This window comes from Lepidochelys olivacea, assembly GCF_965140295.1.
Source record: "Lepidochelys olivacea isolate rLepOli2 genome assembly, chromosome: 4".
NCBI classification, from domain to species: domain Eukaryota; kingdom Metazoa; phylum Chordata; order Testudines; family Cheloniidae; genus Lepidochelys; species Lepidochelys olivacea.
The window spans coordinates 146,561,995-146,588,482 of NC_140414.1; the positions used below are offsets into that span (position 1 = coordinate 146,561,995).

The 26,488-nt window shown below is 49.2% G+C and overlaps 1 protein-coding gene across 2 annotated transcripts in view; it reads right to left on the reverse strand.

Annotated features, from left to right (window-relative positions):
- DYSF (dysferlin) overlaps nt 1-26,488 on the reverse strand; it is a gene marked incomplete at its 5' end in the record, with an annotated part of 306,191 nt that overhangs the window by 225,116 nt on the left and 54,587 nt on the right. For both annotated transcript variants that reach the window (XM_084626184.1, XM_084626183.1), the window contains one exon: nt 18,218-18,323. In XM_084626184.1, the coding sequence (XP_084482310.1) occupies nt 18,218-18,323 (106 nt within the window). The remainder of the gene's footprint in view (nt 1-18,217; nt 18,324-26,488) is intronic.

Sequence of the window (26,488 nt, forward strand, 5' to 3'; positions counted from 1 at the left end):
AGCTTGATTGTCATGCACATTGTGTAAAGAGTTGTCACTTTGGATGGGCTATCACCAGCAGGAGAGTGAATTTGTGTGGGGGGGTGGAGGGTGAGAAAACCTGGATTTGTGCTGGAAATCACTTTAGATAAGCTATTACCAGCAGGACAGTGGGGTGGGAATAGGTATTGTTTCATATTCTCTGTGTATATATAAAGCCTGCTGCAGTTTCCACGATATGCATCTGAGGAAGTGAGCTGTAGCTCACGAAAGCTGATGCTCAAATAAATTGGTTAGTCTCTAAGGTGCCACAAGTCCTCCTTTTCTTTTTGCGAATACAGACTAACACGGCTGTTACTCTGAAATCTGATTCCTCGGAAATGGAAAAGGAAGCAGGGGTGGAGGGACACAGCTGGGCAAGGGGCAGGACTGGGAGCAAGTGGTGCATAGTGTCGAGGGACCAGAGACATGGGTTCTATTCCCGGTGCTGCCAGTGACTGCTATGGTACGTTGGGCGGCTCCGCATCTCTGTACCGTCGTCTCCACATCTGTAAAACAGGGATAAGGTTGCCAACCGTCAAGAATTTTCGAGAAGGCTTCTTAAAGTGCTCAGGCCTCCTTCAATGAGAAAGGCAAAGGCACTATCCCTGGATCTGAACACACGTCGTGGACAAGGTTAGCTGTCAAAAAGGAACCACTGTTATTAATTATTCACAGATTTTTTTCATAGATTCCAAGGTCAGAAGGGACCTCCTGCATCACACAGACCCTACGACAGTCCCAAAATAACTCCTAGTGCAGAAACACATCCACTCTTGATTTAAAAATTGTCTGCGCTGGAGAATCCATCATGACCCTGGGGAAACCGTTCCACTAGTTAATTACTCTCACTGTTAAAAAGTGACACCTCATTTCCTGGCTGAATTTGTCTAGCTTCAACTTCCAGCCATTGGATCATCTTATACCTTTCTGAAGAGCCCATGATTAAATGTCTGTTCCCCAGGCAGGTACTTATAGTCTGTAATCAAGTCACCCCTTAGCCTTCTCTTTGTTAAGCTAAATAGATTGAGCTCCTTGAGTCTCTTGCTATAAGGCAGGTTTTCTAACCCTCTAATCATTCTCCTGGCTCTTCTCTGAAATTTCTCCAATTTATCAACAACGTTCTTGAACCGTGGGCACCAGGACTGGACACAGTACTCCAGAAGTGGTCACACCACTGATAAATACAGAGGTAAAATAACCTCTCTGCTCCTCCTGGAGAGTCCCATTTATGCATCTAAAGATCACATTAGCCCTTCTGGCCACAGCGTCACACTGGGAGCTCACATTCAGCTGATTATCCACCAGGACCCCCAAATCTTTTTCAGAGTCCCTGCTTCCCAAGATAGAGTCCCCCGTCCTGTAAGTGAGGCCTACATCCTTTGTTCCCAGATGTAGATATTTATATTCAGCTATATTCAAACATGTATTGTTTGCTTGTATCCAGCTTATCAAGCAATCCAGATCACTGTGTATCAGTGACCTGTCTTCTTCATTATTTCCCACTCATTGATAAAATTGTCAAATAACATAGGGCTCAGAACCGATCCCTGCTGGTCCCCACTAGAAACACACTCCCTTCATGAGGATTCCCCATTTACAGTTACATTTTGAGACTGATCAGTTAGACTCAGACTTTAAGGCCAGAAGGGACCATTGTGATCATCTAGTCTGACCTCCTGCACATTGCAGGCCACAGAACCTCACCCACCCACTCCTGTAATAGACCCCTAACCTCTGGCTGACTCAGGGACGCCGGAATGGGGGGCAGGGGGGTTCAGGGGGCCATGGCCCTCCCACTTTTCACCACGGGCCCTGCCCCTCCTCTTTCCCCCAAGACCCCACCCCCTGGCCAGGCCGGCAGCTGGAACTCGGCCAGCTCTGGAAAGCCACGGATCCTTCACCTGCCTGGGGTGGGGGGCCCTGGGAGCAGCCCCCGGCCTGTGTCCCCACCCCACAGGGACCCCCATCCAGGGCAGCTGGAGGATCTGCAGCACTTCACAGCTGCCCACACAGCTCTTACCCCGGACAGGGGGCAGGGCCTCGGCGCTGAGAGCAGCCCAGCCATAGTAAGAGCCGTGCGGGCAGCTGTGGAGAGCTGCGGACCCTCCACCTGCACTTGGCTGGGGCCCCGGGGGGCAGGACACAGGCTGGGGGCTGCTCTCAGGCTCTCCCACCCCAGGCAGGCAGAGGATCCGCAGCTATCCAGAGCTGCCTTGGCTCCCCGGCCAGGCTCCAGCTGCCGGCCTGGCCAGGGGGCGGGGCCACAGGGGGAAGAGGAGGGGCGGGGCCACAGAGGAGGCAGCGGCCCCTCCCCCCGCCCACTTTTGGGAAGGCTCAGCACCCCTGGGCTGAGTTACTGAAGTCCCAGATCATGATTTACAGACTTCAGGTTAAGAGTCCACCATTTACACTAGTTTAAACCTGTAAGTGACCCATGCCCCATGTTCCAGAGGGAGACAAAAAGTCTGTGACAATCTGACCTGGGGGAAAATTCCTTCTTGACCTTGAGCATTTTGGCAAGATCCAGCAGCCAGACACCTGGGAAAGAATCCTCTGCAGTAACTCAGAGCCCTCCCCATCAAGTATCCCATCACCAGCCCTTGGGGATATTTGCTACTGGCCGTCGCATATCGGCTTATAGTCAGCCTCCTCAGACCATCCCTTCTGTAGCTCAGTCTTGAAACCATTTAGGTTTTTTGCCCCCACTGCTCCCCTTGGGAGCCTGTTCCAGAACTTCACTCTTCTGGTGGTTAGAAACTTTCGCCTAATTTCAAGCCTAAACTGTTGATGGCCAGTTTATAGCCATTGGTTCGTATGTCCACATTGACACTTAACTTAAATAACTCCTCTCCCTCCCTGGTATTTATCCCTCTGATGTATTTATACAGAGAAATCATATCTCCCCTCAGTCTTTGTTTGGTTAGGCTCAATAAGCCAAGCTCTCTGAGTCTCTTCACATACAGTAGGTTTTCCATTCCTCAGATCACCCTAGTAGCCCTTCTTTGCACCTGTTCCAGTTTGAATTCATCCTTCTTACATGTGGCAGACCAGAACTGCACACAGTGTTCCAGATGAGGTCTCACCACTGCCTTGTATAATGGTACTAACACTTCTCTCTCTCTCTCTCTACTGGAAATACCTTGTCTGATGCATCCTAGGATCACATTAGTCTTTCTCACAGCTGCATCACATTGGCAGCTCATAGTCATCCTGTAGTCAACCAATACACCCACATCTTTCTTCTCCTCTGTTGCTTCCAACTCATAAGTCCCCGGTTTATAGCTAGCCAGCTTTTAATCCATTTAATGTGTGCCGTTTTAATTTTACGTCGTTCTAGTTTTTTAATCAAAATGTCATGTGGGAGCAAGTGAATCCCTTTACAGAAATCTATGTGTATTATTACCACAGCATCTAGAAGCTCCATTCATGGCCCAGGACCTCACTATGCAAGGCGCTGTACAATCACAGAACAAAAAGCCGGTTCCTGCCCCAAAGAGCTAACAATCTAAGCACATTCCTCAGTAACTCAAACCAATGCCCAGATTGACTTGCAACCTGACAGAACATTGAATCTTCACTTGGAGAGCCAGTGGGGCAAGTCTGGGGAGGATTCGTTCTGTTTTTCAGAATTAAAACAAGACTGAATCCCTGTTTTACATGCAAATCGCAATGTGCTGTCCATGCCTTCAAGGCAGATCAAATAGATACCCAGTCAGCTGCAGCCCTGCCTCTTTCTGGAAATGGAATCTATCTTGGTGGAGGGGGAGGTGGTTGCCCCATCCATATGAATAGCAGATTGCAACACCCTAAAATCTGGTGTATGCTAGATGGAGGATTTTGTGTCAGTAACAATTCAGTCCCAAGATGAAACCTCAACAGCCAAAAAGAGATTCACAGCCTCTCTACTGTCCATCTGCAAATGCACTAACAAACTGCACCAGGGAAACGGGAACTTTCTACTGTAAATCCTCAGCTGTTGACACATTTTCCTCAACTGGGATCTTATCAGATATAACAAGGTGAGCAAGGCTCGAGACTTCCATGGAAAAGAACAGGGAGCCCCAGGGCAAAGGTATCAGTCACTCATAGATGGCACTCTTCTTTCTGCTTCAATGGCCCACCGTGGCAGAGCTGGTCAAAAAGAAGAGACAAATGTGATTGATTTTTTTTTTTTTAATTTTGAAAAATTTTGGCCAGCTATAGGGGACAAATTTCACAAAAAATTCCACCAGTTTTTTCCTCAATTTTTTCAACATTTGAAATGTGGTTGAAATTTTAACATTTGAAAACATTTAACTAGCTCCAAGACTGGAGAGAGCTGTGTCGCTGGAAGTGCCGTGCTAGGGGGGAAAGAGTAGAAGGAAAAACAGGATTGTAGAAAGTAAGGAAAGGGATTAATTTTATGCTTTAGGCCAACACAAGTGACTGGGCTCAATGCAGAGGTCACTGGCTGACGTTCTCTGGCCTGTGCCAGACAGGACATCAGACCACATGATCGAATGGTCCCTTCTGGCCTTAAACTCTAGGAATTTACAAACTACCTTCTCTTCCACACACTGGCTTTCCCGCTGCTGCTGCTCCTGCCATCTCAGCATGCAAGTGACAATTGCTCTGTGCACCCACAAAATGCCCAGTTGGCACAACTGAACTGCTCTATCACCTCTTCCCACTTTCTCACCCACTTATACCAGCCATGAAAGTTATTATACAGCAGCATTCAGACGTGCCAACCCCAAATGTTCATGTCAGGTCCCAAAAAGCACGAGATTGGTTTAAAAACCATGAGATGTTCATAAAAAATAATCTTTGTATTTGCCTGTTGGTCTTTGAACCTTTAGCAGGGCCTGCTTCCAGTCTTTTCTTGGCAATCCGCTCACTACTTTTTAAAAGAATAAAAGCGGAGATTTTCACCTAATCACAGGATCTAGGAGCAGGAGCGCTAAGAAAGCACCGGACACCATGAGACTCACAACAGAATCACAGTGCGTTGGCAACACTGACTTACACACCACTGCAGAATTTGACCTACCGGTTTGGAACTTGATCCAATTGGTTAGTCTCTAAGGTGCCACAAGTACTCCTTTTCTTTTTGCGAATACAGACTAACACGGCTGTTACTCTGAAACCAGTCAGGAAGTGCGTGTCCATTTGTTTGGACTTTAATTGCAGACTGCTTCCAGAGGAGAGGATCTAACAGGCTAACCAAAGTGACCGAGGGATGATGTGAATTCACTCTTTTGGGGAAGCTTGCAGAAGCTCATCTGAGCGGTTACTGATCAGTGGTACCATGCTACAGATGTGCCTGGTGCTGGGCAGTTCAGACACAGATGGAGTCTCTACCTCTGAGAGACTGGCAGTCTAAGCTTTCATTTAACAGAAGAATGAAGTGCAAGGAGGGCCCGTCGCGAGACAGCGTGGTTCCGTGAAATTCCAGTTAAAGAGGCATTGCCTGGCACGTGGGCAAAGACTGGAGGAGCGAGCGTTTTTGCATGCCCAAGCAATGCTGACTGGGCCCAAATCGCAGATCCAGTGATGATTCTTTCCAGAGCAGTTACACAGTGGCGGTGTGGAAAGGGGACAGGAATCACAAGCAGATGCACACACACCGCACCCATTCCATGCACAGATGTTTAATCCATCTCCTGAATTGTCTACCAACCCTGCCAGTCTAGCCTCTGCTGTCTTCCTCCCACTGTGAAGTATTTTATCTACCACTGAGATCAGTTCAGGTGAATGACAGGTTGACCGTAGAACTTCTCAAGGCCCCCGCCCCCCTCCCAGCAAGCTGTCCTTTTGCCAGTCTTTAAAACCAGTAACACCGAAGCTAACTCTCAGAACCAGATTGTGCCTCAGCCCCTGGGGCGTCTCCTACTCCCTATTCTGTAGCCCCAGAGGTGGCAGACCATGAGTTGGTTCTCAAGCTGGGATTCAGGACCCTTGCCCCTCTTAGGGGTCACAAAGAGGTGTCAGGGACTCACAACTAGAGCTGGTCAGGAAATCGGTGACAAAAGCTCTTTTCATCAGAAAACGCAGATCCATCAAATCTAAAACATCTTGTGGCAACGGGCCGTTTCTATGAGTTTCTTCCTACCCAAAAACATTGTGGAAAATATTGTGAATTTGTCAAAATGTTTCAAGATTTTGAAAATGAAAAATTGCGGGGTTTTGTTCAAAAAGTCTTTTTGCTCTGAAATTTAAGCTAGTTATAGCAAAAAAAAATGTACATGGCCAATATTGAAACAAAGCTGATAGACTCAAACTGGTTTGTTTATTATTGTTATTCTCATTTAATTTTTTTTTTTTTTAGTTTGCAAAGGTTTTTGGGATTTCAACTTTTCATCCCAATTCGGGCGGGAAATGTTTTCAATATCTCAAAAAATGTCATGGGACAGGAAATCCATTAACCAGCCAGCTCTCCTCGCTATGCCCTGCCCCGGGGAAGCGATCGGGGGTATAGGCTAGATGGGAGGAGAATTTCGAGGTGAAAGGGGGCCCTGGTGTGGAATAGCTGGAGAACAACGGCAGCAAACCCAGTGTTGAAAAATCTCATGATATTTAAGGTAACGTCATGATTATTGATTCCTTGGGTTTGCTGTGCTGCCTCTCACTTTGGGTGCCTTCGTTTTTAGTTGCCCAACCTGAGACACCTTCGGCCTGATTTTCAGGGCTGTTGTCTAGCCACAGCTCTAGTGATTTTTTATTATTTGCCCCCTTGTACTAGGCACTGGACAAGCACAAAAGAGATCACGCTGAGAGCTCACGTTCAGCTGATTATCCACCACAACCCAAATATTTTTCAGAGTTCCTGCTTCCCAGCGTAAAGCCCCCCCCATCCTGTAAGTGAGGCCTACATTCTTTGTTCCTAAATGTAGACATTTACATTAAAATCCATACTGTTTGTTTGCACCCAGTTTCCCAAGTGATCCAGATCCCATTGAGCTGGTGACCAGTCCTCTTCATTATTAAATATAAAGGGAAGGGTAAACACCTTTAAATCCCTCCTGGCCAGAGGAAAAACCCTTTCACCTGTAAAGGGGTAAGAAGCTAGGATAACCTCGCTGGCACCTGACCAAAATGACCAATGAGAAGACAAGATACTTTCAAAGCTGGGGAGGGGTTCTCTCTGTCTGTGTGATGCTTTTGCCGGGAACAGAACAGGAATGGAGTCTTAGAACTTAGTAAGTGATCTAGCTAGATATGCGTTAGATTCTGTTTTGTTTAAATGGCTGATAAAATAGCTGTGCTGAATGGAATGGAGATTCCTGTTTTTGTGTCTTTTTGTAACTTAAGGTTTTGCCAAGAGGGATTCACTATGTTTTGAATCTGATTACCCTGTAAGGTATTTACCATCCTGATTTTACAGAGGTGATTCTTTTACTTTTTTTCTTCAATTAAAATTCTTCTTTTAAGAAAAAGGTTTCAGAGTAACAGCTGTGTTAGTCTGTATTCGCAAAAAGAAAACGAGTACTTGTGGCACCTTAGAGACTAACAAATTTCTTTGAGCATAAGTGTATATAAATCTCCCCACTGTATTTTCCACTGAATGCACCCGATGAAGTGAGCTGTAGCTCATGAAAGCTTATGCTCAAAGAAATTTAGTCTCTAAGGTGCCACAAGTCCTCCTTTTCTTTTAAGAACCCGATTGCTTTTTCATTGTTCTTAAGATCCAAGGGTTTGGGTCTGTGTTCACCTATGCAAATTGGTGAGGATTTTTATCAAGCCTTCCCCAGGAAAGGGGGTGTAAGGTTTGGGGAGGATTTTGGAGGGAAAGACGTTTCCAAGCAGGCTCTTTCCCAGTTATATATCTGTTAGACGCTTGGTGGTGGCAGCAATAAAGTCCAAGGGCAAAAGGTAAAATAGTTTGTACCTTGGGGAAGTTTTAATCTAAGCTGGTAAAAATAAGCTTAGGGGGTTTTCCTGCAGGTCCCCACATCTGTACCCTAGAGTTCAGAGTGGGGAAGGAACCTTGACACCAACCCTCTTCATTATTTCCCACTCCCCCATTTTCTGTTTCATTTGCAAACTTGATCAGGGATGACATTATATTTCCTTCCAGGTCATTGATAAAAATATTAGAAACATTTAATCATATAACCATTTAACATAGAGATTTTATAGCATCAGGCCAACAACCGACCCCAGTAGAAACAGACCCACATGATGACGACCTCACTGGAAACATGCCCGCTCGTTTGCCGTTACATTTTGGACCTATCAATTAGCCAGTTCTTAATCCATTTAATGTGTGCCAAGTTCATTTGATCTCATTCTAGTACTTTAATCAAAATGTCATGCAGTACCAAGTCAAATGCCTTACCAAAGTCTGAGTCTATTACATCAACACTATTACTCTTATCAACCGAAACTTGGAATCTCATCCAAAAAGGTATCAAGTTAGTTGGACAGGATCTATTTTCCATATACCCATGTTGATTGGCATTAATTATATTACCCTCCTTTAGTTCTTTATTAATTGAGTCCATTATCTTGCCCGGAATTGATGTCAGGCTGACAGGCCTATAATTACCCAGTCATTCCATTTTCCCTTTTAAAAAATTGGCACAAAATTAGCTTTCCTCCAGTCTTCTGGAATTTCACCAGAGCGCCAACATTTATTGAAAATCAACATTAATGGTCCAGCGAGCTCTTCAGCCAGCTCTTTTAAAACTCTTGGATCCAAGTTATCTGGACCTGCTCATTTAAAGATGCCTGACTTCAGTAGTTTCTGTTTAACAAACTCCAGAGATACCAGTAGAATATAAGGAGTGTTATCATCCCCATATGATTAGACCATATAATCTGTTTTTCCCCAAACACAGAAAAGAAATATTTATTGAATATTTCTGCCTTCTCTGCATTATTATTGATAACTCATTTCCACCAGGAATGGACCAATACCATTGTAAGGATTCTTTTTGTTTTGTTTTGTTTTTTAAACACCTTCTTATTGTCCTTAACTCTGCTGGCTCCACGGATTTCTCCTTGTGTCTCTTGGCTTCCCTTTTCAATTTTCTACAATTCCTCTTCTCAACTTGCTAGCCCACAGCTGCCCCTTTGAGAACTTAGAGGTGTAGATGGACCCCAGTAGACTAACGGACAAATTCCATAAGAAGGAAATCATAAACATTCACGATAACCCACATGCTACAGAAGAGTCATCTGGGTTCCCGGTTGCAATGAGCCCTGGGAGCCATTTGGAAAAGATACACCTCATCGGGAGAGATTGTATTGCTGCTGGCAAGCTCATGCCACTGGCCATAAAACTAAACCGGGATCAGAGAGACAGCCAGCATTAGCTTCTAGTCTCCCTCCCCCCACAATTATTTTAAGCATCACTGCCTTTCCATGAAGGTTTCCTTCAGTCTCAGCCCACCGTCATCAGCTCAACATCCCACATGCCACTGACTCATCCAGGGTCACACACCACCACAGAGGAAAACAGAAACAGCACCACAGCTGCGTGCCTCAGAGCCACTGTGAGCCAGCTTCCTGCTCTCAATCCCACAAAGAGCAGAACACCTCCTGGACTGGCCTGACCACTGCACAAAGCCAGAATGGGTGACTGCCACCTGAATGAACTGGACAGAGAGTGGGAAATAGGACACTCAGCCAGAGAGAGACTGTCATGAGGAGTTTGGGACAGAAGCCAGCACTGAATCCACATCTCCTGAGTCCCCCACCCATGGCTTAACCCCAGACCATCCTTCCTCTCAATGCCCTATTAGCACTTCTGTGTCTCTAGCTTCTCCATCACTGGGGTCTTCACAGCAAGACTGGCTGTCGCTGTCTCTGTCTCAAACACGCGCTTTAGGTCAACCACAAATGATGGGCATCGTCCAGGAATCATTGGCTGAGGTTCTCTGGCCTGTGTCACGCAGGAGGTCAGACGAGATGGTCACAGTGGCCCCTTCTGGTCTTCCAAACCTTGCCCGTGGATGCTACATTTCCAAAAGACATGGGGCCCACGGTGCGCTGCGGCTAAGACATGCCTTTCAGGAAACAGGACTGCTAGCTAAATGGCACCACTCCACTTAAAGCCCTACATAATCAAAGACTAATCACACTACAAGAACCCTGTCTTCTCTCCACTCAGATATTTTTATTAAAGACCTCCCTGTTCAGGGGAAGAATGGTCCAGTGATTAAGGCATTAAATCATAGAATATCAGAGTTGGAAGGGACCTCAGGAGGTCATCTAGCCCAACCCCCTGCTCAAAGCAGGACCAACACCAACTAAATCATCCCAGCCAGGGCTTTGTCAAGCCTGACCTTGAAAACTTCTAAGGAAGGAGATTCCACCACCTCCCTAGGTAACCCATTCCAGGGCTTCACCACCCTCCTAGTGAAATAGTGTTTCCTGATGTAAGCAGTGTCAGGATGAGCTCCACCCTGACATCTGGTGGTGAGGTGTGGCAAGTTGTGGAAAAGAACTTCAGGGGCCGATCTCATTTGCATAGGCACACCCACCACGCCTAGAATGAGACCATAGCTGCCCAAATGGTCACTTTGGCTGCTGTGGGATCCCCAGTGTCTCTGTTATTGGGGCAGGAAGAATAAATTGCTATTACCCTGATTATGGGAACTGTGCTTGGAACTGTACGTGGCCTTTTGTTATAATGGAGGGATTCACCATCAACTAAGTAGCACTCGCTAGGCAAGGGTCATGGGTTCCAAAACTGTGTGAATGGAGAGAGGCTGGGGACAAGTATTAATACTTGGTGGCATGGGCCCCTTGGTGAGGGCCTTACATGCTGATTGCACTTCCTCCTCTCTCCACTGTGGAATATCAGAGCTAATTTTGATTTCATTAGAAGTCTAGTTATAGGCTGCTGAGCTCACTTTGGGCTGACAGTGCACCAGCACTGGGGCTCCCCTACTATAAGCTGAATTCACCTAAGAGCTGAAATCACTGAGTGTTGTGTTAAGTAGTGGGGGAGCCTGAAGATATATTGTGGAGCAATTTGCGGGACGGCTGGTGAAGCAGTTCGACGCGGAGCAGTGTGTGGATGGCAGGAGCTGCTTGTGGGCCGTGGAGCTGAGTGAAGGAGTTCGTGGGGCGGCTGGCGGAGCGGAGCGCAGCTGAGCGAAGGAGTTCGTGGGGCGGCTGGCGGAGCGGAGCGCAGCTGAGCGAAGGAGTTCGTGGGGCGGCTGGCGGAGCGGAGCGCCGCTATGGAGCTATGGGGCGGTCAGCTTCAGATCACGTAAGGTGCCTCTTACCCCTGTCCCATTTCCACCCAGGTTGGGAGGTAAAGCTCCGCCGATAAACTTTCGAACTCTGGGGCTGCCCTGACCAGGGACAGAGACTTTTGGGGCATTGGACTTTTGGGACTTTGGGTGATTTGGGGTTGCTGGACTCAAGAACCAAAGGGAAAAGGGCATGCCCCAATTTGCCTGGGGTGGGGTTGTTTTTGCTCATGGGTTGTGTTATGAATCCTGTTGGTGGTGTTTCCCCAACATAATGCCACATTGTTTCTCTCTGTTATTAAAAGACTTTTGCTACACTCAGACTATGTGCTTGCGAGAGGGGAAGTATTGCCTCTTGGAGGCGCCCAGCGGGGGTGGTATATATTGGTCCCAGGTCACTGGGTGGGGGCTCGAGCCGGTTTGCATTGTGTTATTGGAATGGAACCCCTAGATATTGAACCCGGCCCTTGTTGCTGCCAACTCTGACGGGCAGAAGGGTTACACTAATATCCAACCTAGACCTCCCCCACTGCAACTTGAGACCATTGCTCCTTGTTCAGTCATCTGCCACCACTGAGAACAGTCTAGATCCATCCTCTTTGGAACCCCCATTCAGGTAGTTGAAGGCTGCTATCAAATCCCCCCTTATTCTTCTCTTCCGCAGACTAAATAACCCCAGTTCCCTCAGCCTCTCCTCGTAAGTCATGTGCTCCAGCCCCCTAGTCATTTTTGTTGCCCTCCGCTGGACTCTCTCCAATTTGTCCACATGCTTCTTGTAGTGAGGGGCTTAGCTCATGGAAGACCCCTGCTCTTCCTGTGTGACCTGAGCCTCAGTTTTCCATCTGTAAAATGGGGATAATAACGCAGGGCTGTTGTGAGGCGCAATACGTTAAAGACTGTGAAACGCTTTGAGATCCAGTGATGAACAAATAGGCTTTATCGTTCTCCCTCTACCCTGGCCACACCTGTTGTTGCCTAAGCACTGCAGACTCGCCTGCCCTGTTTTAGCAGGTCTCCCACTGGGCATGTTGGCAGCTCCACAGGCGAAGGTGCTGCTGGGCTCCGTGTCTGAAGAACTGTGCAGCAGCTACCAGGAAGGAAGGAAACTCATTCAAAGCATTCGCTGATCGGCTGGCAGACGCACAATGCATTTAGGAAGGGAGATGCACTGACTTGAGTGTCCCCACTGCCAGGAGTCCCCTCCAGCTGGGGTAAAATTAGAGCACCAAAACAAACATGCTTCCAAAACTAGGGAGGCCAGGTGCAATTTGTCATCCTGGGGTATCTGCTGCCAGGACTTCTGGGGCCAGGGAGGGGAGAGGAGCACGCTCCTAGACTGAGAGCTGCTGTTTATAGGAACACTTCGCTATTTACGGGCTGTCTGTGAACTGAGTTCCCCAAACAGGAGGCGAGGGAAGCACCGGTTCGTAATGGAAGTGAGCCAGTAGCCGAGCAAACACGGAACAAGCAGAGCCACAGGGGAACTGCTGTAGGAAGAAGTCAAATTTTTGCCGTCAAAGAGCCATAGGACAGATATTTTCCACACATCCCAGGGGGAGAGGTGCACAATTTACTTCCCTAGTTTCATGCTAAGGCAATAGCTTTCTCGTCTACAGAGGACCTGGAGGAGAGGAGGAAAATTGGCTTCCTTACAATGGCTAAAGAAGGGTTGATATCAGCGTTCTCTCTCATTTTTCCCACCCACGTGCGTAATGAATTTTGTTATGTGCACCAATATGGAGGTGATGTGTTGCACATCACCGCCATATTGGTGCATATAACAAAATTCTTGTGGCAGGGGTGGTGCCGAGGGGTTCGGAGTGTGGGAATAGGGCTCAGAGCTGGGGCAGAGGGTTGGGGTGCAGGGGGTGAGGGCTCCAGTTGGGGTGGGGGCTCCAGGGTGGAACTGCAGATGAGGGGTTTGGGGTGCAGAGGGGTGCTCTGGGGCTATGGTGGGGAAAGAGGACTCCCTCCAGCTCTCTCTCCCCGCAGCAGCTCCAGGGCTGCAGGATAGGCGCCCCTCCCCCAGCAGGTCCGGTCCAGGGCTGAGTCATCCCGGCTCCACCTCGGTGCAGGCCGGGCCACGCGGCCCTGGCCATGCCTGGGTCTCGGCCGGGCCACACCTGGATCTGAGCCAGGCCACCACAGCAGGTCCGGGCTGCAGCAGAGTTGGGGCTGGTGAAGGGGCGCCTCGGCCGTGGCAGGTTGGGGGCCAAGCTAGGTCTGGGCTAGGGGAGGGGCACCCCTCCCCTGGCCGTGGCAGGTTCCCAGGTGAGTTACCTGAGCACCTGCATGGCACTAAATAGGCTGTCGTGTGGCCACGCAGCTTCCAGGGAACTTAGGTTGAAATTCACCTCCTCTGTCCCTGTTTCCCCTGGAGAGTCAATGGAGGACTGGCGAACTAGTGGGACTGTCACTTAACAAAGCTGAAGTAAAACAAGGTGACCTTCTGGCCTTGTGCTACAAGGTTCCTGGTCACAATGGTCTGTAGAGGTGGTGTTCAGATCTGGACTAGACCTGCACAAGAGTTTGGGTTCCTGGCTGGATCGGGGGGTTGGGCTCAGGATCAACAATGTGGGAATCCTAAGAGAAGTTGTCCTGAGTTTCCCCCAAGCATGGAAGGGCCCCGCAGCCTCGCACTGACATCTGTTCTAATCTGTATTTGAACCAGAAAACGGGATTTGAATCTGACCCACATGGTGGGGTCCGACCTGATCCAACCCCATAAGGAACTGAATCCAAGTTCCATTCCCAGCCCTGTCGGTAACAATAGTATGATTTATTAGCTGTGCAGTGGCTAGACCAAAGCTGAGGAAGAGGAGGTGAAAGGCGTGACAAAAGAGGATGAAGCTCTGCCGGTTGTCGGGTGGGTGAGCCAGCACGGCCTCCTGGGAGAGTCTAGCTTATGGGAAAGGCACTTGCATGGCTGGGTCCCAGAGCTGTCACAGCCCTTGGCAGCTGCATTGGGGAAAGGTCTATAAAAAGAGTCAGCCTTGTGCTGCGGACTGCCCAGCCTTACCGACGTACAGAACACGCTTCCCTGGGAGGGGAACGGAAACGCTTTGTTTAGAAAAGGGCTCATCTAAACAGGAACAGAAACACGTGGAAAGGCTTAAAACAGACCCAGGAATGTCCAGCGGGGTCCCAGTCAACTGGATCGGGCCAGATCTGAGCCCAGCTTGTCCCAGCCTGCACCTTGTGCAGTCGTTTCCCACCGGTGCGTAAGCAGGGTCTGAATGAGCTCTCCCCTAACATCTAGTGCGGAAAAGACTCTTGGGACCAGGCCACGTTTTCATGAACACGCCTACTCTGCCAAGGTATTCAGCCGGAGCTGCCAGCCCCCAGCAGTGGGGCTCCAGCTGTGAGCCCCGTGTGGGGCTGACAGCTAACAGGTGATGTAAGTGTCTACACAGACACCGCAGCAGCCTCTCTGCATCAACCTAAGCACTACGCCTCTCGTGCAGATGGAGTTATTCGCTCGGTGTAGCGGGTGAGTTACCTCGGTGGGAGCGACATTTTAGTGCCGACGCGTACAGAGTTAGGTCGACATAATGCTGACCTAACTCTGTAGCGTACGCCAGGCCCGAGAGAGATGTGCTTGCTATGAGTACCTGCCTAAAAGGCAGTAAAGGGACATTAGCAATGGTAGAGCAGCCAGCTGAAGGACTGCTGGTCCCCAGTGGAGTCATAACCGTCCCCACTGAAACCCAGGAAAAGGTGATTATAGTGATTGCTGATGAAACAAGCCGTGATGTCATTGTGAAACCAGGGCAGAAGACAGCAGACCCGAAACCATCGTGAGACCCCAGTGTGAAGCTGAGGTTCCAGCCATAAAGCCTGCAAAGTTTGACTTCGGAGATTCACCATTGTCCAAGGAGCAGAAGGATCGCCTGAGGAGGAAACTTCGTGAAAGATCCAAGATGTTCTCATTACATGAGTGGGCCGTGCAAAGGGAGTGGAACACAACGTCAGACTACAAAAACAACGAGGAGTTCAGTGGCACCTTAAAGACTAACAAATTTATTTGGGCATAAGCTTTTGTGGGTAAAAAACCCGCTTCTTCGGCCCTAAACCCCCTGGCGGAAGCTTTAAGAGCTGGTTCAGGAGCAGAACCTCAAGAGGTGGCGTGGCAGAGGTTGCCGTAGAGAGGCAAGTGGTAGCAAAGAAAGCAATGGCAAGCAGCACAGGGAAGGACAGTGTGGCAGCAGCCATGGGCAACGATGCAGAGTGAACGGCTGCAAATGTGAGCAGGGCGCAGTGGAGGGAGGGGAGGGGCGTGTCCAAGGAACATTTGTTTGTGGGACTTTCACACCGTAAGGTGAGGAACTGAGGCAAAGGACACTGCCCAGCATGCTCCAGGGTGGGTGTTTTGCTTATGATCGCATGGTTTTGAATGTGTTTGTGGTGTTTGCCCTGACTAATGCTGGGTTCCCATTCCCTTTTAATAAAAGTTCTCCTTTGTTATACACAGACTCGGTCCTTGAAAAAGGGGAAGTGTTGCCTCTTAGAGGTGCCCGGGGGTGGTGTTACATTTTCCCAGATTAGCAGGTGGGGGCTCGAGCTGGCCCTGTTTTATTGTGCCAAGAGGAACGCCTAGACAGCTAACCCGGCCCTTGTTGCTGCCGAGTTCACCTGGCAAAAGGGTTACAAGAGTCTTATGCTCATGAGCAGGGGGTTGGACTAGATGACTTCTGGATGTCTCTTCCAACCCTAATCGTCTATGATTCATTTCTCATGGGCATCAGTGACGGCACAAGGGGGCAGGGGATTGGCTCGTCAGGAGTTTGGTAAATCAGGAGCTAGATCCTTATCTCAGCGACACCAGTTCAATCCACTGATGCCAATGGCACTCCTCTGGATTTACCCTGGGACAGCCACCCTCCCATTCCTGCCCAGCTGCTACACTCTGCAGGACTGAAGCCAGCTTGACAGATTCTCTGCCGTTCTAGGTCCCCCAGAGTCCTCTGCAAACCTCCCATTTACTGGGCTGCCCCTTTGGAGTTCAGCAAGCAGGGAGGTTTGGCTAATCCGGGGTCTGCAGTTCACCTGCGCTCTGGGGCTTCAGGGATCACATCACACGTCAGGGAGGAAACCCAGAATCCTGACCGTGGGGTCCTGCCAGGCCTTTGGGCCCAGTGCCTGAAATCAGAGGCAGTTTTGCATGTCCCCTCCATAGCTCTGCCCATAGAAAAACTGGAAGGGTCAGGGGAAGGCGCCCCATGATTCTGCCTCGACTGTGGAGTTCTGGGAGTGTCCATGCACAGCCAGGCGGCTGCATCCAGCCCAGGGGTTTTTTCCAGTTTCTCCTGTGCCTCCAATCAGCACCTCCCAGAGTCCAAACCCCCCACTTTAGTGTGACCACGAGGCTTGAAGCCGCGTTCTGTTCAGACTTCAGTTCCAGGCTGCCTGGGCAACAGGGGAGCAAGTGAAACCATCCCAGCCTCTGGTCGGTTTTACTGAGACAGGCATTTTGTCCCAAGGGCTGCCTCCTCCGCCGGTTCTGCTGCCCACACGCTTCATCGGGACCTGAATTCCCGCCCTCACCAGGGACCGACACCACGATCTGCCTTGGGCAGCAACATCACAGATTTTCCAGGGCACTGGAACTACTGATGGGTGGGGAGAGCCTGTGTATCGTATCACTTCCCTCCAGCCACGCCCAACTGTCCTCCCACAGGGAATCATAGAACCATAGAATATCGGGGTTGGAAGGGACCCCAGAAGGTCATCTAGTCCAACCCCCTGCTCGAAGCAGGACCAATTCCCAGTTAAATCATCCCAGCCAGGGCTTTGTCAAGCCTGACCTTAAAAACCTCTAAGGAAGGAGATTCTACCACCTCCCTAGGTAACGCATTCCAGTGTTTCACCACCCTCTTAGTGAAAAAGTTTTTCCTAATATCCAATCTAAACCTCCCCCACTGCAACTTGAGACCATTGCTCCTCGTTCTGTCATCTGCTACCATTGAGAACAGTCTAGAGCCATCCTCTTTGGAACCCCCTTTCAGGTAGTTGAAAGCAGCTATCAAATCCCCCCTCATTCTTCTCTTCTGCAGGCTAAACAATCCCAGCTCCCTCAGCCTCTCCTCATAACTCATGTGTTCCAGTCCCCTAATCATTTTTGTTGCCCTTCGCTGGACTCTCTCCAATTTATCCACATCCTTCTTGAAGTGTGGGGCCCAAAACTGGACACAGTACTCCAGATGAGGCCTCACCAATGTCGAATAGAGGGGAACGATCCACGTCCCTCGATCTGCTCGCTATGCCCCTACTTATACATCCCAAAATGCCATTGGCCTTCTTGGCAACAAGCGCACACTGCTGACTCATATCCAGCTTCTCATCCACTGTCACCCCTAGGTCCTTTTCCGCAGAACTGCTGCCTAGCCATTCGGTCCCTAGTCTGTAGCTGTGCATTGGGTTCTTCCGTCCTAAGTGCAGGACCCTGCACTTATCCTTATTGAACCTCATCAGATTTCTTTTGGCCCAATCCTCCAATTTGTCTAGGTCCTTCTGTATCCTATCCCTCCCCTCCAGCGTATCTACCACTCCTCCCAGTTTAGTATCATCCGCAAATTTGCTGAGAGTGCAATCCACACCATCCTCCAGATCATTTATGAAGATATTGAACAAAACCGGCCCCAGGCACTCGACTTGATACCGGCTGCCAACTAGACATGGAGCCATTGATCACTACCCGTTGAGCCCGACAATCTAGCCAGCTTTCTACCCACCTTATAGTGCATTCATCCAGCCCATACTTCCTTAACTTGCTGACAAGAATACTGTGGGAGACCGTGTCAAAAGCTTTGCTAAAGTCAAGAAACAATACATCCGCTGCTTTCCCTTCATCCACAGAACCAGTAATCTCATCATAAAAGGCGATTAGATTAGTCAGGCATGACCTTCCCTTGGTGAATCCATGCTGGCTGTTCCTGATCACTTTCACCACACCCAAGACCCCAGACTAGGAAATGTCACCGCACCCAAGACCCCAGACTAGGAGAGGGACTTACCCCAGTGCTCTGCCTCTTGGTGTCAAGCAGGGGGATGTTAAAGCTGGCAGCCAGGGTGGGAGAGCCCAGGACGTCCTGCAGGGGCACTCGGGCTTCCCCCAAAAACCTATAAAAGAATCAAAGGAACAAAATGTTAACGGGGGAGGAAGAGAGACACTGAATGCATCAGGTTAAGACTGGGGGTCCCAGGCTTGGGTGAACTGGATAGCGTCCCATGGAAGCCAACAAGATTAGGTATAAAATACAGAGGAAATACCCCAGATTTACAAGTTTGGAAACTCCTTGGAGACACAGTCCTGAAGATCACCTCTTTCTCACCTGCTTCTGGGAGGGCGGCCCCTGAGACAGCAAAGCCAGTATCTATATTATACAGAGATCTCAGGGACACTCAAACTTCCAGATAAGCAAGAGCTCTCCATGGTGAAAGCTGAGGTCCCCGTGGTCCTCCTAAACACCGCTGCGCCTCCAAAGCCTAGGAGCTCTGCAGGGTGGAAACGTGCAGCGGTCTATAGGTGCAAAGTACAGTACAATGTGAGCCTAGAACACTTCTGGGCAAAAGAGAGTAAAGAGGCTTTATTTCATTCCCCACCCTGGACAGATGGCCCAATGGTTAGGGTGCTAGTTTGGGGCTTGGGAAAACTGGGTTCTATTCCCTGCTTCCCTATGTCCTACTTATGTCACCTTGGGGGAGTCATTTAGCCTCTCTGTGCCTCGGTTTTCCCATATGTACAAGAGGGATGACAGCACTGCCTTGCCTCGCAGGGGTGTGTGAGAATAAATACATTAACAACTGCAAGGTGCATTGGTGATAGGGGCTATATCATCATCTAAGCTAGACAGATCCCCTCAACAGCCCTGTGAGATAGACCACATTGTATAGATGGGGAACTGAGGCACAGTAAGGGAACGTGGAACATGAACTGGCTATTCCCTGCTCCAGGCTCCCAGCCCTGCATTCAGACCACTAGATACCTGTCTCTCAATGCTGTGGTAACAACACAACCCTGTGAGTATATTCCACCCACACGCGACAGGGTGAGGCCAGGCAAAGACCATGACTTGTAGGGTTTGGCTTGTTTCCTCAACAGCCCAGGGGAGCTAGAGTCAGGCTGATGTTCGCCTCCCTCTGATTAGACAGTCAGCATGGACCGAGCTGCCAGAGTGTGGGGGAGGAAGACTAGCAGCTTCTCCTCTAACGTGAAGAGATATCAGAGCTGCTGTCCTGGTGCTGCACTGAATACGCCAGAGGACCAGCAGTGGGTGCCATCCTCAGAGACCACAGCGGGCTGAAGAGGACCCCAGAGATGGGCCTCCCATCTATACAATGGTCTAGCTCACAGGGCTGTTGAAGGGGTCTGTCTATGATGATACAGCCCCTACCATCAATGTAAGACATCTCCTAGCTGACACACCACGTAGGTCAAACAGGATGTGCTACGGTCATTTCTGTTCGCTCCGCCTACGGAAAACACTGTGGGGTCTGTTCTATACCCAAGATGCTAATCCTAGGGGGCACTTGGCATAGAGGGCACAGGGGGGACTGTGGTTCTCAACCTGCGGCCCGGGTAACACATGGGGGGGCCGCACATGTGGCCTGCCATGATAAATAGGGTGAGAACCACTGCTTTAGAATTGTTTCCGAGGAGCAGCTGTGTCAGTCTGTAGCTGCAAAAAGAAAACCAGGACTTGTGGCACCTTAGAGACTAACCAATTTATGCTTTAGAATTAAGCATCTAGATTCCCTTGTGCTTAAGGTAAAAGCGCCGGTATCTGTCGAACTGTTTCAAATGGGAGTACTTCACAGAGCAGAGTGGAGCTTTTACTATGCAGTAGCAGGGTCTGTACGGCAAATTACAGCCTGGCGGGCTAGTGCACCCGAGCTTCCCACCCCAACTCACCCTAGAGACAGGCCCTAAGTATTTATAGCACATCCACCTCACTGCACTGGGACGCTCTGAACTCAGCCCTTCCGGTTTCCTTGGGAGCTTAAGTTCCATGAAGATGATTGGGTGTGTGAATCTTGTACTAATTCTTAGTATTCGGCTGATGCTGCTTGCGATCTGATTGCAAATCTCGCGGTAGTTGGTGTTTCTCTCAAAGCCCAGCTCCTGGAGTCATGTGATCACGCGAGGATCTCAGCTTCCATTAGGGAAAAATGCAAATTTCTAGCCCAGGTGGCAGCTAATAGCTCAGAAACCAGAAGGCGACTAAAAAGAACCTGAGTTTTATTTTTCAGGCTCGTGACTCTTTGGGGCCTGATTTGTGCCTTTTGAAGGCATGCGGTTAGGAATACTGTTACTTTTGCATATTGGCATTATTGATGGAGCCATGTGAGCTAACACCTGTATTTACTTTCATCGTGGCTAGGTCTAGAAACCCCAGTCAAGGAGCAGGGTCCCATATCGTGCCAGGCATAAAAACAATAGCCCCTCCCCCAGACAGCAGGAAACAAGTGGACCAGACTGACGACCAGAGCAGGGATGGAGTGGGAACACGAGGCAACAGAATTGAGCAGAAGGGCAGAAGTCCCAGGTCGACCCTTGCTACCCAGTGCCAGATGGGTGAGTGATCTGTGGGCACCAAGGCACAGGAGAGATTTGGACGAGGGCAAGGTGGCGACGTCATGAATATTGAAAGGGGAGTTTACCCCATGCACGGGGGGGCAGCATAAGAGAGCCGGGGGTGCTCAAGGGAGAAGCGATGGAGCGTTATTGCTGGTGGCGAGGCGGCAGAGCCCATGGTCGATAAGCTAACTGGGCAGACAGAGAGAGTAGGGCTAAGTGATGACAGGTCTTAAAGGCAAAGGCAAGGGGTTTGGGTTCGAAGCAGAGGAGGAAGGGAGGCGGGGGGAGGGCGCAAAGACGAGGGAGGAATGAGCCAGGAAGGTTCTGAACAGGCTCGAGGGGGCAACATGGCTGGTGGCGAGGCCAGAGAGGAGCAGATTATAGCCGCCGAGGGTCAGGAGATGATGAAGGCTAAACTGGAGCCCAGGCAGCATGGACAGAGAGAAGCTAAGAAATACTATGTAGGTACAAACAGCCAGACCTGGACCTAGCCTGCAACACTAGCTGGGAATCCCACCCCCGGTTTTTAATCCATCGACATCCCCTTGAATTCGCTCCCCTCCTGGATTCAAATCCTCCCTGACGCCTCTCTCTTTGGGTAACCCCTTCGGCTGCTCTGACCCAAAGCCCTGCCAGATGGGCTAACCGAGCTCTCTGCTTTCCCTTCGCACTCGTGCTGTGGGCTGAAATATGCTGCACTGGAAACTAAAGCAGCGAGATGAGAATTCCTGGAAAAAAGGTATCAGTCACTCTGGGGAGACAATGAGGGGAAGCCGGGAAGGGAGGTGGCCAGACAAGCCTGTAACATAAATTATAATGCAGCCACTCTTCGAAGGGGTTATCGTCCTAGCAGGGAGGGGGAAGGCGCCTGGAGCTCACTCAAGCAGCCAGCCTGAGGTTTATTATTTCCCCTATTTTTAAGTTTGATTGAACACAAATCGCCTGCCAAATCCCCCCCTGGAGCCGTTGTTTTCCCACTGCTCCATTTGCTGCACAAATCCCCTGCAACTGGAGACAGGGCAGCCACTGGGGGCATGATGGGAACTGGGTTTTCTCTCTCCCTGTTTAAACAGTCGGGGCCTGATCCTTGGCTTGGGTCACAATGCAGCAATGTTGATTTACACCAACTGGGGGTCTGCCCCATTGACTGCAGTAGAGCGATTACAATTTTTCACACCAGCTGGAGATCTGGCCCACTGACTCCACTGCAGCTATGGCTGATTTACCTCAGGTGGGGATCTGGCCCTTTCTTCCTAAGGGATGGGGTGGGATGGGATGACCCGCACACAAATCCGATACCCCCGCTGTTACATAACAAATTCTGCCCTTTGTCATAGGTTCCTCACCACTAAGGGAAACAAGAACCGCAGGGCAGGGACTGCAGCTTCCTCTCTTCACCGACCGTGGGGGTGTCGCTTCTTTACGAACGCCAGGCCTAAGCGACTAACATTTCACTGATACCTGGATGGCATGTTGCTAAGGAAAACCCAGCGGCTGCAAGGAGTGGCGTTAGTGACTCAGCAGGGGGCGCCCTTCCCTGGGCATCAATACTGACCTCAGCCCCCCGGGGCTGTACTGCAGAGAGTGAGGTTGGCCCTAAGAGGCGCTGTGCTGCAGGGAGAGCGGTCTTTCCAAAAAGATGTAAATACAAACTTTCGGACCCCTTGCGGTCGCTGACTATCCCATAGCACTTTAACCTTGGCATCATGGCCAAATTCCAACGTGTGTAAGTTACATTCGACCTCCTTCCATTGCCCCGGCACATTGCACTGGGTATGGCCTTCTCAGCTTAAACAAGATATGCTGGAGGGGAAGGATAGGATACAGAGGGACCTAGACAAATTGGAGGATTGGGCCAAAAGAAATCGGATGAGGTTCAACAAGGACAAGTGCAGAGTCCTACACTTAGGACGGAAGAATCCCATGCACCGCTACAGACTAGGGACCGAATGGCTAGGCAGCAGTTCTGCAGAGAAGGACCGAGGGGTTACAGTGGACGAGAAGCTGGATATGAGTCAACAGTGTGCCCTTGTTGCCAAGAAGGCTAGCCGCATTTTGGGATGTATATGTAGGGGCATTGCCAGCAGATCGAGGGACGTGATCGTTCCCCTCTATTCGACATTGGTGGGGCCTCATCTGGAGTACTGTGTCCAGTTTTGGGCCCCACACTACAAGAAAGATGTGGAAAAATTGGAAAGAGTCCAGTGGAGGGCAACAAAAATGATTAGGGGACTGGAACACATGACTTATGAGGAGAGGCTGAGGGAACTGGGATTGTTTAGTCTGCAGAAGAGAAGAATGAGGGGGGATTTGATAGCTGCTTTCAACTACCTGAAAGGGGGTTCCAAAAAGGATGGATCTAGACTGTTCTCAGTGGTAGCAGATGACAGAACAAGGAGTAATAGTCTCAAGTTGCGGGGGGGAGATTTAGGTTGGATATTAGGAAAAACTTTTTCACTAGGAGGGTGGTGAAACACTGGAATGCGTTACCTAGGGAGGTGGTGGAATCTCCTTCCCTAGAAGTTTTTAAGGTCAGGCTTGACAAAGCCCTGGCTGGGATGATTTAGTCGGGGATCGGTCCTGCTTTGAGCAGGGGGTTGGATTAGATGACCTCTTGAGGTCCCTTCCAACCCTGATATTCTATAAGATAGATTTTTATTAATCTTTGCAATATTTTCCCCTTCCTATGTAACAGCCAGATGGAAGCTTCAAGCTGGGATCTATTTCCTAACACCAGCAAGACGGCTCAGACGGGCTCAGCAACAGGGACCGATTGGGGGAAAACCTAGCGTAATGATGTGTCCACTCTCATTTGTGCTTCTCTCTACTATATGCGGTTAATATATGCTTCTCAGTCAATTTCAGCCCCTGCCTCTCATGGTCACAGACTAGTGGTGACCCTTTCCCTTAACACTGAGAGAGCCTTCAGCGGAACCCCCTGTAGGTACAGCACTTAGGTCTGACCAAAAGAAAGCCACCCTGCAGCTGTAGCTCATTTGCCTTAGAAAACAAATCCACTTTGTATAAAATGTTTGAATAGTTGTTGGGCCAGAGAGTGAGAGAATGCCTGGTGCACTCACGCGGGAGGAGGAAACCCCAAGTCCAAGTCCCTGTTCTAATGAATATTCATTTATACAAAGTAGAACAGCTTCAATAGGACAGACAGAGTGCCATCCTGCGTCACCCGGTGGTTTGGGCACTCACCTGAAGTGTGGAGACCTAGGTTCAATCCCTGCTCTAGAGTGGGGATTCAAACCTGGATCTCCCACATCTCGAGTGAGCGCCTGAACCACTGGGCTAGAAGTTATAAGAGGACAGCCTCTTCCCCCCTTTCAGCTGTGTGAATTCAATCCCTTCGAAAAGCCAGGAAACAAAATGTTACGGGTTTCAACCAACCCAACGTGGCCTTTTTCAATTTGCTGGAATTTTTCCGATTCAGTTCAGGTCAAACCAAAATGTTTTTTCAATTTTTCAGAACTGCCAGTGATCCAAAAACAACGAGTTAATAACCTAGCTCTGCTGATGAACTCATGAACCACAAAAGCAGTACCTGAGCGTTGCTTTTACAACAACCCCAAGACGCAATTCTCTCGGACATCACTGTATGATTATCAGCTTGGATAACTGTTAGCTGAGAAGGTTTCTCACCATCTTTTGGTTTGGTTTGTGTACGCTCCTTTTTCCAAAATGTAGCACAAGGCTGTCAATTTCTGTTTGCAACTAGTGTGTCCAGTTCTGGTGCCCACAATTCAAGAAGGATGTTGATAAATTGGAGAGGGTTCAGAGAAGAGCCGAGAGAATGATTAAAGGATTAGAAAACATCCCTTATAGAGACCACACTACTTGAGTCAATCTATTTAGCTTCACAAAGAGAAGGTTAAGGGGTGATTTGATCACGGTCTATAAATAACTATCTGGGGAACAAATATGTAACAACAGGCTCTTCAATCTACCAGGGAAAGGTCTAACATGATCCAATGGCTGGAAGTTGAAGCTAGACAAATTCCGACTGGAAATAAGGCATGCATTTTCAATGTGGAAAGTAACTGACAACTGGAACTATTTACCAAGGATCATGGTGGATACTCCATCAGTGACAATTTTTACATCAAGATTGGCTGTTTGTCTAAAAGCTCGGCTCTAGGGATTATTGTGGGGCAGGTCTCTGGCCTGAGCTATGCAGGAGGTCAGACTAGATGATCACAATGGTCCCTTCTGGCCTTGGACTCTGTCAATCTTTGAATATATAAAAATAGGGAGAGAGAACAGAGCAGTAGTTAAAAGTCCAGGACTGAAGATCAAAAAATCCAAGTTTTATTCCTGCCTCTGGGTTCCAGGTCAACCTGGGGCATCACTATCTCTCTGGGCCTCAGTTTTACCATTGGTGAATTGGGAAATATGATGCTAACTCCCATTCCAGGAGGGTTGCTCATTATGTTTGTAAAGCACCATAAGACTCTTGGTAGGACAACTGCTAGTAGACCTGGACAGTGTTATCTCCCTGCTATTTTTCAAAGAGAAGTTGATTTCAAACATTTCTTGTAGGGATTTATTCAGCAACAGGGGAACTTGAACTAACTTGAAGGGGAAAGGAGTCCAGGAGAGCTGGCTGTATTTCAAGGAATCCCTGTTGAGGTTACAGGGACAAACCATCCCAATGAGTCGAAAGAATAGTAAATATGGCAGGCGACCAGCTTGGCTTAATGGTGAAATCCTAGCGGATCTTAAACATAAAAAAGAAGCTTACAAGAAGTGGAAGGTTGGACATATGACCAGGGAAGAGTATAAAAATATTGCTCGGGCATGTAGGAATGTTATCAGGAGGGCCAAATCGCACCTGGAGCTGCAGCTAGCCAGAGATGTCAAGAGTAACAAGAAGGGTTTCTTCAGGTATGTTGGCAACAAGAAGAAAGCCAAGGAATGTGTGGGCCCCTTCCTGAATGAGGGAGGCAACCTAGTGACAGAGGATGTGGAAAAAGCTAATGTACTCAGTGCTTTTTTTGCCTCTGTTTTCACTAACAAGGTCAGCTCCCAGACTGCTGCGCTGGGCATCACAAAATGGGGAAGAGATGGCCAGCCCTCTGTGGAGATAGAGGTGGTTAGGGACTATTTAGAAAAGCTGGACGTGCACAAGTCCATGGGGCCGGACGAGTTGCATCCGAGAGTGCTGAAGGAATTGGCGGCTGTGATTGCAGAGCCATTGGCCATTATCTTTGAAAACTCGTGGCGAACCGGGGAAGTCCCGGATGACTGGAAAAAGGCTAATGTAGTGCCCATCTTTTAAAAAGGGAAGAAGGAGGATCCTGGGAACTACAGGCCAGTCAGCCTCACTTCAGTCCCTGGAAAAATCATGGAGCAGGTCCTCAAAGAATCAATCCTGAAGCACTTGCATGAGAGGAAAGTGATCAGGAACAGCCAGCATGGATTCACCAAGGGAAGGTCATGCCTGACTAATCTAATCGCCTTTTATGATGAGATTACTGGTTCTGTGGATGAAGGGAAAGCAGTGGATGTATTGTTTCTTGACTTTAGCAAAGCTTTTGACACGGTCTCCCACAGTATTCTTGTCAGCAAGTTAAGGAAGTATGGGCTGGATGAATGCACTACAAGGTGGGTAGAAAGCTGGCTAGATTGTCGGGCTCAACGGGTAGTGATCAATGGCTCCATATCTAGTTGGCAGCCGGTATCAAGTGGAGTACCCCAAGGG